General features: G+C 43.4%; 1 protein-coding gene across 1 annotated transcript; it reads right to left on the reverse strand.

Annotated features, from left to right (window-relative positions):
- Positions 1–1,751: 1,751 nt before the first annotated feature.
- On the reverse strand, positions 1,752–16,594 carry ears2 (glutamyl-tRNA synthetase 2, mitochondrial). The gene is made up of 11 exons (XM_063199979.1): positions 16,309–16,594; positions 15,582–15,737; positions 14,632–14,821; positions 13,567–13,714; positions 13,012–13,104; positions 12,441–12,678; positions 11,421–11,529; positions 9,953–10,106; positions 6,905–7,035; positions 3,960–4,098; positions 1,752–1,965 (listed from the first exon to the last, which is right to left on the reverse strand). Exons 1-11 carry the CDS (start codon positions 16,592–16,594, stop codon positions 1,879–1,881), a joined length of 1,731 nt encoding a protein of 576 aa, XP_063056049.1. The 3' UTR covers positions 1,752–1,878.
- Between the last annotated feature and the right edge of the window lie 2,149 nt (positions 16,595–18,743).

Consider the following 18,743-nt stretch of genomic DNA (forward strand, 5'->3'; position numbering starts at 1 on the left):
TCTCTCCTCCTTTCTCTCTCTTCCCTTTCTCCTTTACAATAAACTCAGTTTCTTTTTTTTCCTTTTTTTTTTAAATCTTGAAAGAGCATTTGGAGCTGTAACTGTTCTATTGTTTGTCACCGAATAACTGGAATAGTTTTTTTTTGCTTTTCTTGCATATTGACATCTGTGAAAGGGCGTTTTTTATGTTATCATATATGATTTATCTTTTGTTAGAATTTGTGTGATACAATTCTGGAAGAGATGACAATTAACACAATCAAATTGACTTGTAAATGAATTCTCCATAATGAAGTCTCCATAATAATAATGAACACCAAACACAAGACCATATCAAATTCATTATTTATTAGTTCACATACAAAGCGGATTCCAAAAAAGTTGGGACACTTTGTATTATGTGAATAAAATCAAAATGCTGGCATTTTCAAAACATCTAATATGTTAATAAGGTAGAGCATTATGTACAGACAACATATCAGTTGTTAAAGTCGAGCAGAATTATTGTTTTGAGGTAATTATGTGATCATTTCAAATTTCACCCTTGCAACAAATCCCAAAAAAGTTGGGACAGGGCCAATAAAATGCTTTTTATATTGGATAAGACTAAACACAACACAAGGGATGAGACTGAACAGTTAAATACTTTCACTGTTGGCATAATTTTATTCAAAAATTAGATATTTTGATATGCGAGACATGATTTCAGCAGCTCAACTGATAGGTGTGTTCTTCAACTTGTTTACCTTTTTGTTATGCTTATTATGTGGCATATCCTGACTGCAAGAAAACAATTTTGTGACCTGTTTACTCCTATGATGGAACCACACTGTTGGAACATAGTAGAGATTGACATTTGCCGCCATTATGGGGCAATATCTAAAGGCGGTGCTCCAAAATATAATGCCTTGGTAGCTATGTTTGCTGTTTAAAGTCTGTATGTATCATTCAACATTCATTTTAATGCTCTACATGAGTAAGAAGACCCTAACCAAGTCACCTCTGCACCCCTTTACCATCATATATATGCTGTCTTTCAGATTGACCACTAAATCAAGTCGAAGTATTCATTTTCTATATAACCTGGAGGGTGCATGACTCCATAATTTTCAAAAAGGATTCAATATTTTCCATTCTGTAATCAGAGGACAGTTTCACATGTCTACTAGGTCCATAGAATGAGCCTTTCCGCACACAACACGGTTTAATGTCTGCATCATGTGCATTAATCAAGTGTTGTGTTTATGGTCATTTTTTCGAGAGCTGCCATTGTTGGAGTGTCATAGTTTGCTTATTTACCACGAGTATGTCATGATCTCATAACTCGTGCAATGATACACAGAACTTTATATTACGGAAATAGGCCTTATATACCTGCAATTTTGATAATTTAATCTTTCTGTGTAATAGATCAGTAATTAGTCCCTCAAAATCTTCGCTGCTGAGTGCCACAGCCTCTATGTGATGGTATTTTATTTGTGCATTCATGTTGGCAGTCAATATAGTTCCTTTTAAAATATTCTTCCTTGTGTAATTTTTAGAATTATCCAACTATTACAACATGTTTTGGCCCTGTCCCAACTTTTTTTAGATTTCTGGGTCAAATTTTAAATGATCACATAATTACCTCAAAACAATAATTCTGCTCGACTTTAACAACTGATATGTTGTCTGTACATAATGCTCTACCTTATTAACATATTAGATGTTTTGAAAATGCCAGCATTTTGATTTTATTCACAAAATACAAAGTGTCCCAACTTTTTTGGAATCCGCTTGTATATACACACATTCGACAGGGAAAAAAACCCTCAAGAAATAATAATAAAAAAAATGAAGACAATGTTTTCACAGATGCTTTTCGCGCCTCTCGTCTCGTTATCGATGTTGCAGAGCTCTCTGCAGCCTCTGGCATGTTTCTCCACTTCCTAGAGATACCATCATTTCAGCAACACTTGGACCTTGCTGCAAGAGGAAAAGGGGGGACAGTGAGTGCGGTTTTGTTACATTTAGTTTACATAGAGCAGACACTTAACCCATTTTAGCCTGATGCTGCATATTCACTGTTTAGTCGTGGCTCAATGGTTAGAGCACTGAGTTGGCAACCCAAGGGTTCCCGGTTCAATGCTCGACCAAACCACGACTGAAGTGCCCTTGAGCAAGGCACCTAACCCCCACACTGCTCCCCGGGCGCCGTTCAGCAGGCAGCCCACTGCTACGGACTAATGTGTGTACTTCAATGTGATTCACTAGTCCAAATGGGATAAATGCAGAGAAAGAATTTCCCCTAGGGCACTTGACTTCTGTCATGGATAGAGGTGTAGGGAGGCGATAAGGGTGGGGATTTGAACCTGCATCCCTCTGATCTTAAGTCCAACTCCCTAACCACTATGCCACGGCTGACCCGGCTAACCAGGGTCAGTCTCCAGAACAAAGTAGAGTAACAAATCTTTGAGCAAGTCCAGGACATTTCAGACATGAATGAGTTATTTTGTCTTGCCTACTGGCCTAAGCCTGTTTATCAGACCATGAGTACCCCCTCAGTCATGCCCCCCTATATTTCTTCCTCTATCGCCATGTGACTTCATCATCATACATTATTTTGTCCATTTTCCCATGTACCCCTGGGTTGGGATACACTGGTGTAGTAGACCACTCACATCCCTCCTACCCGAATGGGACGTGAACCCGAAACGAAACCTTTCGATCTCACTATCTAAACTCCCCCTCTCTTCTTTCACTTGTGGCCTTGTGCTTTGCTGACGTCCCACCTCTGTGGAGAGAACAATAAACTATCCCTGCTGTCAGCCTAGACACATCAACTTTTCCTCTTCCAACTTTCTGAATGAAAATGAGAAAATTACCTCTGAATTTTGCTTTTGTGGGACATTGACTAAAACCTCAACTGCCAATGGCGTCTTGCCTTAAATCTTGAGGCCACAAGCCATAGGAGAGGAGAGGAGGGTAGATATTGAGTTGGACGGTCGAACCCACTTCCCTAAACAGTGAGAAACGGCTATCCCTCTTTCATTGACCCTCTGCAGGAGCTGGCATGTTTCTCCACTTCCTAAAGATACCATCATTTCAGCAAGACTTGGGTCTTGGTGCAAGAGGAAAACAGGGGGAAACCAGAAGCAAAGTGACAAAGTGAGTGGGTGAGCTCTCTCGGTGGCTGCTGAACTGACATGGACAAACCTTAGCTCTGAAATGGTCACAGTGCCGTTAAACTGGGTGAAAAGCACTTCTCAATAAGGCTGTGCAATATATCGAATTTGTATTGTGATTATCAATATTGCTATCAAACAATATCAAATTTCATAATATCAATTTGAAACATTTTTTTTTCATTTGCCTATACTGCCAAAAACTAGGTTACGTTAAGTGCAATACTTTCCCCTCATTGCCCTCTACAGAGCAGACTTGCTAACCAACACTTATGCAGAACACATCTGTGTGTTTCTCTATGGCCCTCCACTCACGCTGCTGAAGGGAGGGAGGATTGTGAATTGTTTAGCACAATTATTTGTCTTAAAAAGAGATATCGTCTAAAAAAATTGTGATATCAATATGGACTGAAATAATTGTGATATTGCTTTTTCTCATAATCGAGCAGCCCTACTTCTCAATTTGCTTTCCCACCCTCCATGGTCTGTAAGTGTTTTAAGGAGGGAGATTCTAGAACAGGGGTGTCAAACTCAAACTGACTGGGGGCCAAAATCAAAATCTGGAACAAAGTCATCGGCCAACTCAACATTTCTTTAAAAACATGGACTGAAATTGTGCATACACACACTTAATACTGTGGTGGGGTACCTGTGGTCCACTGAGTGCTGGCTGGGTGTGTGTGTGCATAGTGTGTGTGTGTGTGTGTGTGTGTGTGTGTGTGTGTGTGTGTGTGTGTGTGTGTGTGTGTGTGTGTGTGTGTGTGCGTGTGCGTGTGCTTGCGTGTGATCGTGTACCTGCTGTCCACTAAGTGCTATCCTGAGGAGCTTCATGAATGAGCTGTACTTGGTGGACTTGATGGTCTTGGCCACGGCCTTCAGCTCAGCAGCCAGCCACTCTATAGTCAACTCCCTACCAGCATCCCCCTGCAGCAACCTAGAGAGAGAAGAGGAGAGAAGAGAAGAGAAGAGAAGAGAAGAGAAGAGAAGAGAAGAGAAGAGAAGAGAAGAGAAGAGAAAGGGGGAGTAGCATAAAGAGAAGAACAGAGGACAGAGAGAGATAGACAGGGAGTGAGAGAGAGAAGAGAAGAGAAGAGAAGAGAAGAGAAGAGAAGAGAAGAGAAGAGAAGAGGAGAGGAGAGGGCAAGAGAGAAGAGAAGAGAAGAGAAGAGAAGAGAAGAGAGGAGAGGAGAGGAGAGGAGAGGAGAGAGAGGAGAGGAGAGGAGAGAGAGGAGAGGAGAGGAGAGGAGAGGAGAGAAGAACGAAAAGCAGAGAGGAAAAGAGAAGAGAAGAGAAGAGAAGAGAAGAGAAGAAGAGAAAGAGGGAGTAGCATAAAGAGAAGAACAGAGGACAGAGAGAGATAGAAAGAGAGTGAGAGAGAGAAGAGAAGAGAAGAGAAGATAAGAGGAGAGGAGAGGAGAAGAGAGGAGAAACAGAGAGAGAGAGAGAGCGAGAGGGAGGGAGGGAGAGAGAGAAGACAAGACAAGACAAGACAAGGCAAGATAAGCGAGGAGAGGAGAAACAGAGAGAGTGAGAGACAGAGAGAAGAGAAGAGAAGCAGAGAGAGAAAGAGAGAGAAAGAGAGAGACAGAAAGAGAAGAGAAGAGAAGAGAAGAGAAGAGAAGAGAAGAGAAGAGAAGAGAAGAGAAGAGTGAGAGGGAGGGACAGAGAGAAGAGAAGACAAGACGAGAGGAGAGGAGAAGCCGAGAGAGAGAGAGAGAGAGAGAGAGAGAGAGAGAGAGAGAGAGAGAGCGAGCGAAGAGAAGAGAAGCAGAGAGAGACAGAGAGACGAGAAGAGAAGAGAAGAGAAGAGAAGAGAAGAGAAGAGAAGAGAAGAGAAGAGAAGAGAAGAGAAGAGAAGAGAAGAGAAGAGGGCACAATCCCACATTAGTGCTGTCAGCAGTGGTGTAATACAGTATATGAGCTGCACTTGGTAGCCTGTACTCAGCTGCCCAGCAGGCTCTGACTGCAACAGCCTGGAGGAAGAGGAGGAGGAGGAAGGGGAGAGGAGCATGTAATATCCCTGTTACATGTTACTATCGTGTAATACTGCATATACTCGGGGTAATAATAAATAAGGATATGGAGAGAGAAAGTATTGCAGGTTGGAAAAAAGAGATGAAGAGAGAAGGAAGAGTGTTTTTTTTACCTATAACAGATCATGGCAGATAAAAGAAAGAAAGAAAGAAAGAAAGAAAGAAAGAAAGAAAGAAAGAAAGAAAGAAAGGTCATTGTGTGTGTGTTAATAGAAATAACAGACAAACATCCAGGAAGGCAGTTTGCCAATAGGTATGTGACTCGACCGGCTTCATAGGATTCCACACAGGACATCTGTTCTTACTCTGCACTAGTTTAGCTAGAGCTTCAGACAGTAGTCCGGCAAGTTAGAGGTGAAATGATATCTCTTATGTCCAGATCGGAGACCCACTTTTACAAAAGGCCACAGATTCTTCAGATATCACCAGATTGCCAAACTTAAGACATCATTGTAAAGCACTCTCAGAATCTATGATTAATTCAATATATCTTTGGACCTTCTTGGGGACCAGAACTGGGCTGGCCATATGGTATAGCGGGCATTTCCCGGTGGGCTCTGCACCCTTGTGGCGTGGGCCCCTATTTTCAGAAATGTAAAAAAAAAAATTACAAAAAGGTGAGTCAGGTCTGTGCCACTAACTATGAGGGGCCCCTTTAAGCCACATGTGCCCAGGCCCTATTTCTCCCCCAGTCCAGCACTGTTGGGGACTGATTGCTATGGCTGGCCACAAACGTGCAATAGCGTGTCACCCATGGAGTTTAGAGCCTATTGCCTGTATTGTTTGAAGTTTGTCGGTCAGTCCTCTTGCTGCCTTGAAAACAGTACAAATAATGAAACTGGAGTGCCACAGTTTCCTCCTTTTTTGACAGATTAAAAAATATATATAAACATTGAAATGTAACGTATGAAATTGGGATTGGGCACGTCTGTTCATTGTATTTCCAGTTTCCACCCAGATTCAGGTAGATGTGCATGTTGTAACTTCATTCGATTTGTTTACTGACTAAAAACACACACACACACACACACACACACACACACACACACACACACACACACACACACACACACACACACACACACACACACACACACACACACACACACACACACACACACACACACACACACACACACACACACACACACACACACACACGCCTGTGTGATGATAGTCAGGGCCTTTTGACGTTATCTCCTGCAGCAGTTGCTGGGAAACAGCTGGCCACACACACACTCTCGATCTCTCCATCTCTCCATCTATCTCACTCTCTATTGCCTTCAAAACACACTTAACTAACAGACACGCATACAAAAACTACATTACGCACACACACACACACACACACACACACACACACACACACACACACACACACACACACACACACACACACACACACACACACACACACACACACACACACACACACACACACACACACACACACACACACAGTTTAGTACTTTTATTTGGATCGCAGCACATTAAAAGTTATACAGACCCAAATACTGATGGAAATCAAAGAGTTGTATAGGTATGATGTCGTTATTCAGTCCAATATTTATGGATAAATATGGCATCTCCGTCTCCTCACACACACACACACACACACACACACACACACACACACACACACACACACACACACACACACGCACACGCACACGCACACACGCACACACGCACACAGCTATGACTCACTCGATCACCAGTGTGACGATGGTCTGAGCGTCTGACGTCACGTCTTGAATCTGTTGCTGGGTAACCGCCGGCCTGATCCACAGATACGCGTAGGTAGGGGTCAGCAGCTCCCGCAGCGACGAGAAGTGACCCTTAAGGTCAAGGTCAAAAGTTCAGAAGGCCAGAGGGGGGAAAGGGTCAAGGTCGTTTGTCAGAGGAAATGGCAGCCAACAGGGCTTAAGAAAACAGAGATTGAGGGAAACCCGAGAGAGGGTTCCATTCTGGATTTCCCACCAAGTGTACAAAATAACCAAGATCAGTAGAGTAACACATGTCAGGTGGGGCAATCTCCTTGTTACAGCCATTTTGACAGTTTTCATGTTTTGGCCTGCAATGATTATATTTTGGGTTAAATGTGAAATATTTAGTTGTTATGGAGAATATGATTTGAATGTTAATGGCTGGATTATGTTAAAGATGGCCTCTCAACGTCATTTAATTAATATTGCCGTGTTCCCAATTGTTATTGAATATGTTTCGCGTTGGTCCTGTTTTAAAAAACGTTCTGGTTGCTTTGTTTCAAGACGTTTTTGCAAGCTGGCAAGGTGGCTTGTGGAGAAACGAGAGAGTGTTCCGTGTTTCTCGTGGAAATGCGTCTCTGATTGGCTCACTCCTCCTGCTCTCAAAGAAACGCGTCTCTGATTGGCTCAGTCCTCCAGCCTTGGGAGAGAATGTAATGGGAAACAGAGTCGCCACTTCTCCGGGTGGTACTGCACTATAGGGGCGCCAACGGAGGCGTGCAGGCTCCATTCAGGGCTGTGCTCTTTCGACAGCGACCCCTAGGCGAGCTGTAGGCACGGAGCAACCGGAGTGAGCAGGCTTTATGTATGAGGCTTTGTGCTGTGTGTGTACCTGAGAGTAGCAACCAGCTGATAGCTAAGCTAAGCTATGTTTCGGACCACCAGACGTTGCTTGTTTTGAAAACAAGCAGAAAAAAATTACTCGACATGTTTTTAGATAAATGGGTCGATATAAACCTTTGTGGGCAACGCCTTCTTTCGACGTGACGAAACACAGAAAGGCTTTCGTGATTCGCTCGTTTCTCTGCATTATTGATGTAAATTGGGAAACACCGGGAAACACAGCCAGGAGAGTTGACGCACCGCTATGAGAGCCTTGCAAGTGAGTTTAACTTGGGGTGACCGTCCGATCTTCGAAAGGAGTGAGTAAAACTGAGTTTTATCGGAAGTTGGCCTTTAAGGTTTTGTTTTTATGTTTATTGCTTTAAGTGTGACGATCAACATTGGGAGGACGTCATTGGTCAAATGTCATTATAGCCGGGGTTTTTTGGGTTGGTTTGGTTGAATGGGAAACGCAGCCCGGTCTGACATACTATTTCGACCAGCATTACGCTATTACTATGTTACTACAACACATTTCTACCTATAAATCATATTATTATCCCAAAAATGACTCAAGAACCAAACACAACAATTTCAGGTCCTGTTCATGACATTGTAGGCTAGGTCAGTGTTTCCCAACCCTTTTTGTCTTCTGTACCCCCTAGCCTTTTTGTTGTGCCATGAGTACCCCCTAAGTCAAGTTTCTCTATCCCAATGTAACTGAGCTACATGTATTTGATAAAATTACATGTTTCCAAGTACCCCCTGCAGTTTGCTCGCGTACCCCTAGTGGTACACGTACCCCTGGTTGGGAAACACTGGGCTAGGTGTAAACAAGTTATTTGTCATTTTAAAATACAGTATAGCTTTTTTTGATATTCAACGTTTAATATTTTAATACCTCGTAATTCACATTCGTATGACAGTTGCGTTCCATTTTGTTTGTGTAATTTGTGGGGCCAGGAAAAAAAAGCTTTCAAACAACATAACCATTTCTTCGTGGCTTAAATTGACTGACAAAACCAAGGATGCATGTATTGTGTCCTACCCTCTCAATTAAACCTTTCTCAGTCTGTTTCTCCCTTAATATTTGCAATAGATTCTTGCAAACACAGTTCTGGGGTTCTACCTTGCCACTTAAAAAGGCACACCAAGTTGTATTAAACTCTGTGTCGTTTGGGTCCCAAAGCGTCTGATTTCACGTGAAATGACCCATATACATAGGAGAAGACCAGTCTGTCACTCAGACAGACCGATAGACAGACAGGTGGGAGGATGGAATAGGTACTGTATAGACAGAGGGAGGGGATAAGGTCAGAAAAGTACAAACTTGTCAACAACAACAAACTAAGGCCTAGACCGTTGGAAAAAAGTCCGCATTTTTTTAATGGTACTCGTACAGGCTCAAACCCACGCAACTCCCACAGGTACGAAACCACTTAGCTTAAGGTCTAGGATGATAGCTCAACACTACACTACATCCTCGGTATGAGGCTTCAGGTGGGAGGTTTACAAACGTCCTACTGCCAAAACTCTGCTAGTTGGCATTCATTACATATTTATTACCTACTGTATGTAGCCTAGGATTAACAGAAAAGCTTCCTAAGTACAATAACTGTACGTACCGTAGGAAGCTTTTCTGTTAATCGTGAGCTACATACAGTAAGCAATACATGTGCAATGGATGCCAGCTAGTAGTTAGCAAAACCTCCATCCCGAGGCCTCATACAGATGTGTATTTAACTTTAACAGCATTGACAATCATGTTATCTCTTTTAGACCTTTTACTGTAGGTCTTAATGGGTTAAATGTCTATGCAAGCAAAAAAGGTATGTGTCAACATATGGGTCAATTCATTTTTTTGTAGTAGCAGACGTCAGGGTGATGCCACTACGATGCCACTATCGTATAATTATTTATTTGTTTGCTTTTACTGGATGATCAAAGTGGCATATTCAATGCTTGTAGATTAATTGCCCATTTCAAATGAATTGATGGCGGTGGTTGTACGGTTGTACCACCTGATGTACTGCCATCCACAGTTACATAAATTCTTCTTTTATTGCTACTACTAAAAAAACTTAATTGACGTGTGTGTGTGTGTGTGTGTGTGTGTGTGTGTGTGTGTGTGTGTGTGTGTGTGTGTGTGTGTGTGTGCATGTGTTACCTTTCGGAGGTGAAGAACCCGTTGTATGTAGCTGTCCTCCAGCACCTCCTGATCCTGTATCTGAGAGCTGAATGTCTCCTTGATGGCCTGCCTCAGTTCCTCCACAAGGGGGAGACATCGCTCCACATCCTCAATCCTGTGCAACAGGTGGATCCTACAGAATAGATAGATACACATTGCACAATGTACCCTGTTACTGCCCTCAGTAATGTTGCTTACAGTATTTCTCAATTGGTTTTGTACATTTCTCGAATCTCCCTCGCAATTTGCAAAACATAATATTAATTCTCAAAACAGCTTTAACAAATGGCAAAACACTGTGGATAACCTGCAAAACCGAGTCTCTTGCTCAAAACCCTTAGTTTGCTTTCAAAACCAAGTTTTTTTGCGTCAATGAACGTATCAGCGCCAGCAGAATGGTTAGTCATTGTGTCATAGTGTACGGACAAGCTAGTGAAATCAATTTCTCATGTTGTCAATTGAATAGTACACTCTTGAGGATCTTTTCTGAAGCGAAATGTTGTTTAGATTGGTTGGGAAATGTTGTAAATTTGGCTTTAAATTACATTGATCAGATAAGATTGAGGTAGTTTCATGCATTCAGTGACAAAGCTTTTTGAGTGATATGACAAAAGCGATTGATAATGTACGAAATCACTGAGAATTGTACACAGCCATGGCATGGTGGACAAGAGCATTTGCTATATGCCGAAAACAACGAGAAACTGATCTGAGCAATGTGCACAGTTAACACCAGGAAGTCACAATTGAACAAAGACTTTTGAGAATCATTATTCTGTTGTGAGAAATGTACAAAACCAATTGAGAAAAACTGTAATAACCTTTTACATAGCCTGAGAAATCACATGCTGCTTTGCACAATCGTTCCGATTGGAAAGACAGTATGGATTCTATCCCTCAGCAAAGGTACCAGATCTTGGGCTCCAATCAGAGAGCTCGGAGGGGTGGAAAGGCGATAACTGCAGTTTGTTTGAATAGATAGAAGTGACAAGATTGACTATGGACTATGTACATGCCAAACGCCCAATGAACGGCCATGGGCAAATAGTAAACCCCACTTTTCCTACGAGAAATTTTGTGAGATCGGCTGGTGTTAAACCAGGCAACATTTTACAGGGCGTGCTACCCTGTACATATTACAGAAATTACACAAATATCAGGGCACTCCTGTTGATATTTTTGTCTATTTACAGGAAGTGTAACTGAATTGAGAGTGCTATTTCTGTGTTACTTTAACCAGTACTAGCCCTAGGCCGATGCTTCCACTGGTATAGAAATTAAGCCAAAGTACAAGGGGGCTTTCATACTCCACAGTAACACCTATATTCAAACATTACATGGTGGTCCAGTTTCAATCAAGAAGGGTGAATGACCCCTCCACTAATTTTAAGAGGTGGTGAGGTTAATGTCCAGAGCTCGCGCTCAGTAGTTTGATCTCTGGTCTCACCTGTTGAACTCTGGCAGTTTGTCCAGGTCCAGCAGTGCCGAGTGGGTTGTGATCTTGGACTCGTTGAACTCCGCAACCAGCTCGTCTAGCGTCCGGCCCGTACGGTTGCCTAGGGAACAAGAGTTTTCAGACAAAATATAGCCATGTCATGTGACTATTAGAATGCAGCCGCATAATTCCAGAAAGAATTTGAAACAAAGTTCTGTCCACACACACACATAGAATTAATCCACACACACCAGGCTGAGTTGGTTGGCAGCAATAGTTCACCTTTAATACACACACACACACACACACACACACACACACACACACACACACACACACACACACACACACACACACACACACACACACACACACACACACACACACACACACACACACACACACACATCCATCCAACAACACATACCCCAAAAAAAACCAACCTCGCCACCTTACACACATACAGTACTTTGTGCCGCACACACGCAAACACTAACACACACAAACACACACACCCCTTCTCTCCCTTATGTCATCCTGACATCTGTCTTTGCGGAAACACTCAGGTACTCAGTAGCCAATCTTGATCCACAGTTGGTCACCCATTCAAACACACACACACACACACACACACACACACACACACACACACACACACACACACACACACACACACACACACACACACACACACACACACACACACACACACACACTTTAATCCAGTAAGTCACCCATTCAAACGCACACTTACAACACTAACACATACAACACACTTACAACACATACTTACACACTAACACATACCCATTACACGCACACACACACACGCTCTACCCAGTGCTTAATTTGTCGAGCGGGAGGTCCTGGAGCTCAGAGGATGGGTGGCTCCCCCCCGAGGTGGGGAGGTCTGTGATGTCTTTCCCTGAGGTTCCATCCAAGGTTCCGGAGCTCTCGTCCGAGGTTCCGGAGCTAGCTCCCCCTTGCTCCCCCTCAAATTAAGCACTGGCTCTACCCTTGAGTTGAACTTACTATTGAATCCAGAACCACAGTTGGTCACCATGTCCAGCAGAGCCTCTGGCAGCGCCCCCTTGTCTCTGAAACTCTCCACGAAGATATCCCCCTGCCGCTTGCTGAGCTTGGTGCCGTCTCGGTTCATCAGCAGAGGCAGGTGCGCGAACGTCGGCGGCCTCCACTGGAGGGCAGCGTAGAGTAGCAGGTGTTTGGAGGTGGAGATGAGCCACTCGACGCCGCGCAGGACGTGGGTCACCTTCAATACAATACAATACAATACAATACAATACAATACAATACAACACAATACAATACAATACAATAGACCCCTTTAGAGTTTGTAAACAGGTATGACGTAATTTGGCGCACCGCTGCCTCAAAATCGTCCATGCTCCGTTCACTTGTACAGAGACTCGACAGGTGTTTTTTTTCCGAAATAAGATAACGGATGCAATACAATACAATACAATACAATACAACACAAAACAATATGTATTTATGTAGCACAATATCATAACTATGAACTTGACTCAAAGTGCTTTAAAATCCCCACACGCACGCACGCACGCACGCACACACACCATCTCACCTTCATGTGGTGGTCATCCACCACATTAGCCAGATGATAGGTGGGGAATCTGTCTGCTTTCAGGAGAACGGGGTCTCCTTCCACTAGCGCCACCTAGAGGTAGAGAGATGTTATACGTTTAATTTTTCAGAAAATTCAATAAAATATAATTTGGTCACGTTCATGTGGTGGTCGTCCACTATGTTGGCCAGGTGATATGACGGTGATATGTCAGCAGGACTGGATCACAATCTTTTTTTCACTATTTTTTTCAACTTTATTTGATAGGACAGTGTGAGAGGTGGACAGGTAGCGAATTGGAAGAGAGTCGCGGAGGGGTCGGCAAAGGACCCGGACCGGGAATCGAACCCGGGTCAGCCGCATGGCAGGCGAGTGCCCTACCGGTTGGCCACGGCAGGGCCTGGATCACCCTCTAACAATACAACCTACAGGTATACGTATATAATGTAGAGATATACCGGTGAGTATGTGTGTTATGCCCATGTGGTGCTGTGCTCAGTATGGATTCCTGTGTCTATATGGGCAATACCTGCTAATACAAATAAGTTTCTCTACCTCGTGCAGATTGTGTCCGAAGACCAGGTCCTGGAACGCTGCCTCGGGTCTGCCGGGCTCCAGCCTGAAGCGGACCACGTGCGGGTCACCGCGAGACAGGCGCTCCGACACTTGCTCAGGACGCAGGTGCCGACAACGGTTATCGTACCTGAAAGAGAAGGCAAACACAAGTCTTTAGACTACAGGCTACCTAAGGCTCTTTTTTAATAGGAGTCTTGAGTCTTAAAGGGACACTGTGTGAGAGTTTTAGTTGTTTATTTCCAGAATTCATGCTGCTCATTCACTAATGTTACCTTTCTCATTAATACTTACCACCACCATCAAATTCTAAGTATTCATTATGACTGGAAAAATTGCACTTTTCATACATGAAAAGGGGGATCTTCTCCATGGTCTGCCATTTTGAATTTCCAAAAATAGCCATTTTTAGCTGCAAAAATGACTCTACTTGGACCATTCTAGAAAATATTTGTTTATTACTTAGTAAACTTTCATGTAAAGATCAATGTTGGCATTAGGCAGCCCAGTTTCAATGAGCAGCATAGTTGCAGTTCCTTTTTTGACCATTTCCTGCACAGTGTCGCTTTAAGTTTTTCTTTTGTTTCAGACATATAAAAGTTTTATCCTTTACCTGACAACTTAGGACTTGATTTAGTAGTTAGACATAATGAGCATTATGCATCTAGGATATTTGCATGCATGTCTTGTCTCCAATAGCACATTTGCATGCATGTGTGCTGTGTGTCTGCACAGGCCGTTTGCAAATGACAAAATTGATATTTGTGTGTCTTTACTTACATGAGACACATTCTTAAAACTTCTTGGACATAATCATTCTACATGACAAAACATGTCTATGTTTGCGTGTGTACAAGTGTACTGTGTGTGTGTGTGTGTGTGTGTGTGCGTGTGTGTGTGTGTGTGTGTGTGTGTGTGTGTGTGTGTGTGTATACATGTATGCTTTGTGTGTGGCATACCTTTGTTTGCCTGTAAGGCAAGCCTCTGTGTGTGTGTGTGTGTGTGTGTGTGTGTGTGTGTGTGTGTGTGTGTGTGTGTGTGTTGTACCTCGGTGTCTCCCCGCGTCTGTGTGCCTCTCTCTTCAGCAGGTCCAGCCTCTGTGTGGAACAAAAGCATCGGTAAGCGTGGCCTGTCTCCAATAGCGACGCCACAGCCTCCTCGTACAGGCCCAGCCTCTCAGACTGCTGGTAGGGACCACAGGGGCCACCACGCCTTGGACTCTCATCTGGGGGAATACCTATGGAGGGATGAAGAGAGGGAGAGAGGGAGAGAGAGAGAGAGAGAGAGGGGGGGAGGGAGAGAGCGAGAGGTGGAGGGGGAGAGAGAGAGAGAGAAGACAAGAGAGATATAGAGAATTAGAGCGACTACAATTACTGCTACTACAACAGACTGCAGGTAGGGAGGGGGTGCATGGCCCCCCACGTCTAGAGCTTTCATCTGGATCTGGGCGAATACCTGTGGAGGGGAGGGGTGAAGAGAGAGCAGGAGAGAGAGATCAATGGTGAGACGAGACAAACAGAGGGCATACAGAGAGATGGGAGAGTAGGGGGAGATCAGAGAGAGAGAGAGAGAGAGAGAGAGAGAGAGAGAGAGAGAGAGAGAGAGAGAGAGAGAGAGAGAGAGAGAGAGAGAGAGAGAGAGAGAGAGAGAGAGAGAGAGAGAGAGAGAGAGAGAGAGAGAGAGATTAAGTTACAGTATCCTCATGTTCTCCTGACCCGCCCACTCCAACATGTCCTCCTCTGCTGTCCAGGGTACCAGTCTGCTCTGATACTACTACTACTACTACCACCACCACCACTACCACAGCTAAGAAGAAGAAGAAGAAGAAGAAGAAGAAGAAGAAGAAGAAGAAGAAGAAGAAGAAGAAGAAGAAGAAGAAGAAGAAGAATATAAATACTACTACTACTACTAATAATAATAATAATAATAACAATAATAATAACAACAATAACAATAAAAACAATAATAAGTAATAAATAATAGGTAGTAATCCCTACCTGCCCATTCCAGCATGTCCTCTATGGCCTCTGCTGCTCCGGGCACCAGTCTGCTCTGGTCCGTGTCCTCCAGCCTCAGGATGAAGGCGCCGCCATACTTCTTGGCAAACAGGTAGTTGTACAGCGCTGTGCGAAGGCCGCCCAGGTGAAGGAAGCCTACAGGGATGACAGACAGGAAGAAGAGGAAGAGAGAGAGAGAGAGAGAGAGAGAGAGAGAGAGAGAGAGAGAGAGAGAGAGAGAGAGAGAGAGAGAGAGAGAGAGAGAGAGAGAGACAGACAGACAGACAGACAGACAGAGACAGAGATTCTTACAGCTGTGATATAAGAGCACGATGGAACAAAAGTTGCATGTCACAAGCTTAAGCACGATACAGTTTTAAAATAAAAAATATTTCTTGGCAAACATGTAGGCCTACAGTGTTGTGCAATGACTGCCCGGGTGGAGGAAGCGACAGGTATGATAAAGACCGTAAACAAACAGTAGGCCTACTGGGTGCAATATGCAAATCTATATCAAGGGTAATGGTGTGAAAGCATACCACTGTCCTGGTCAGTGTAGTATGTTGAACGTATTAAGCTTTTTTAGACAATGCATTTGCTGTAGCATTTGAATGGCTGCAGACATGCACAGATTCATCACACAACATTTTATTGTGCATGGACGGAGTGTATTGTTGACACTACGAGACTTCGCACTTGGACTGGATATGTTTGAAAGATAACTTACCGGTTGGACTAGGAGCGAACCTCACCCGAACCTGTCCGTCTTCGGTAGAATGATGCCTCTTGCACTGAATGCCAAGAGATATTTGACAGCCACTGCTGGTGCTGTTGTTGGACACGCAGCCATGTACCCTATAGTCCTGGTAAGATGCTCTTTTCTGAGCGGCAAGTAAATGAACAGACCTTCCCTTTGCTGTCCAGTTACATCGTTTAGAAAGTCTTAGTAAGACGCTGGAGTGTCTTATTGTGGTGGAAGGCAATGTCGACCTTACAAGAGCTGACAGGTACATGCTTTAAGCTCAAGAGGTTGTCATACAGGAGTCATAGAGGCGTCATACACTTCCCTTCTTTGAACACGTAGGATATTCTTATGTTGCCGCGCTCTTCTGTTCACAAACAAGTCAGTGTGTGCTTTTAGAAACGGCATTTTCCTTTTTATTTATCCAGAAGGAAAGACATCAGAATCAGTTCAGCATGGTCCCGGTCTGGAGTTGACCTCCCGAGTTACGTAGACGAGACACTTCCTGTGTTGCGCTTTGAATGGTCTTCAAAATAAAAGCTCTCTCCACACGTGTCAGAATACAAGCATGCCGCACACAGCATCTTTGACAATCATTCTGCTTCTGTTACAGAAGATAAGTGCTGTTGCCTTCTATTCTTATTTCTTATAGTTATAAATAGTGAGTTTAATTTATAAAGGACACTTAGCTGAACTGTGCGCTGGGGTTGACTCAAAAAGGCCAAATGTAAACCGTAGTAAAGAGTGAGGATATGGGATGCTGTGTGTTTTCAAAAAAAGAAAAAGCCTAAGCCACACATCTGCTTTTGTTGAGGGGTTATTTCAGATGCAAACACATTAACCGGACTAAACAGTTCTGAGGAACTGAAATGGCTAGAATGAACCTTTCCAGTCATCCATTCCCTCTCTTTGATCTGCGGAACAGACATCTGGATTTAGCCTACTTACAAGCATTTGATAATTTCTGGTAAAAGCTTCACATTGCATCATCCAATTGTGACTTGGACAGTGAGTGTGTGTGTGTGTGTGTGTGTGTGTGTGTGTGTCATTGTTAAGTGTGAGCATTTTGTGTAGATGGTGTGTGTGTGTGTGTGTGTGTGTGTGTGTGTGTGTGTGTGTGTGTGTGTGTGTGTGTGTGTGTGTGTGTGTGTGTGTGTGTGTAGTATGTGTTTGGCTAGGCCCAGGACAAAGTAATCTGAAAGCCCCCCCCACCCAACACATACAATGGAATGAGAACCAGGCCCATCACTAGGTTTGAGAGACAGGGGGCTTAGCCCCAGAGGAAGAAAATGCTGCAATTTTTTTTCAGCTCACCTGCTGAGGTTTTGTCTATGAATTCATTATTTTAAGAGCAAAGAAATCCCGCACATTGTCCATTCTACCAACAAACTTTAATACATTATTTCGGTCATACGACCTTTTTCATGTTGTATTGAAGTTTGTTGGTGGAATGGATAGTGTGCAGGATTTCTTTACACTTGAATGACAACCCCACTGGGATAATATCCTACGCACCTGCCCACCTACAGAGGTGTGCAAAAGCGTCTTCTTGAACAATTATTTTAAAAAGCACCATACCGATTTTTAAGCACTAGTTACAGTGAATTGCTTTTTAAATTCACATTTTAATGAACATTCCTTATATGTAAGCTAAGCAAAACATTTCAAAATGTTTCAACTGATGAATATTATGTACGGAACGGAAGTTAAAATGATTAGATAAAAATGCCGAGAGCATAATTTACACAAGGACTAGGAACTTTAAGGAGTTACTAACTGCGCGTCTCCAGGAGAAGCAGTGGTCAGGAAGCGATTCATTCAAACAGGTTCCTTACTTGGAAAACTATGCATCCCCGGCAGATATTAGGTCATTTTTACTCCATTAGTAGCTTCAATTAATGTGTGTTTTCAAACTGTTAAAAGGGTATACCACTATTTTGGGGCTTAATACAGTTAAAATCGTTGGCTGGGGTTTATTAACGTGGTAAAGTGTCTTATTTTTCATGTTAAGCGTTGTGTTGCTTTAAGACAAGTCAAAAGAGGGAGTATGTCACTAAGCTAGTGAAAGTCAATGGATCCGTGTAGCATTACACGGATCCATTGACTTTCACTAGCTTAGCGACATGCTCCCTCTTGTTAATGTATTTTGCAAAATCGTTAAAGGGGGGCTAATACTAATGTAGGGTGGGCTAAAGCCCCCCTAAAATAGGCCTAACGACGGTCCTGATGAGAACCCAATTCTGAGCCCCCTCTATGCCCCAGGGGCCGGGACTGTCCCCATTTGTACCCCCTGTCAGGCTTCCTTGTGTGTGTGTGTGTGTGTGTGTGTGTGTGTGTGTGTGTGTGTGTGTGTGTGTGTGTGTGTGTGTGTGTGTGTGTGTGTGTGTGTGTGTGTGTGTGTGTGTGTTTCATTCATGTCT

Source organism: Engraulis encrasicolus, chromosome 1 (assembly GCF_034702125.1).
Source record: "Engraulis encrasicolus isolate BLACKSEA-1 chromosome 1, IST_EnEncr_1.0, whole genome shotgun sequence".
NCBI classification, from domain to species: domain Eukaryota; kingdom Metazoa; phylum Chordata; class Actinopteri; order Clupeiformes; family Engraulidae; genus Engraulis; species Engraulis encrasicolus.

What these genes read in the sequence shown, in the direction of transcription:
- ears2 (XM_063199979.1), bottom strand. Translation starts at nt 16,594, where the DNA reads ATGTACCTGTCAGCTCTTGTAAGGTCGACATTGCCTTCCACCACAATA. An exon ending in GGACATGCTGGAATGGGCAG is followed by an intron (nt 14,822 to 15,581) that starts GTAGGGATTACT and finishes ATCCCTCCATAG; the next exon opens with GTATTCCCCCAGATGAGAGT. An exon ending in AGACGCGGGGAGACACCGAG is followed by an intron (nt 13,715 to 14,631) that starts GTACAACACACA and finishes CTTCTCTTTCAG; the next exon opens with GTACGATAACCGTTGTCGGC.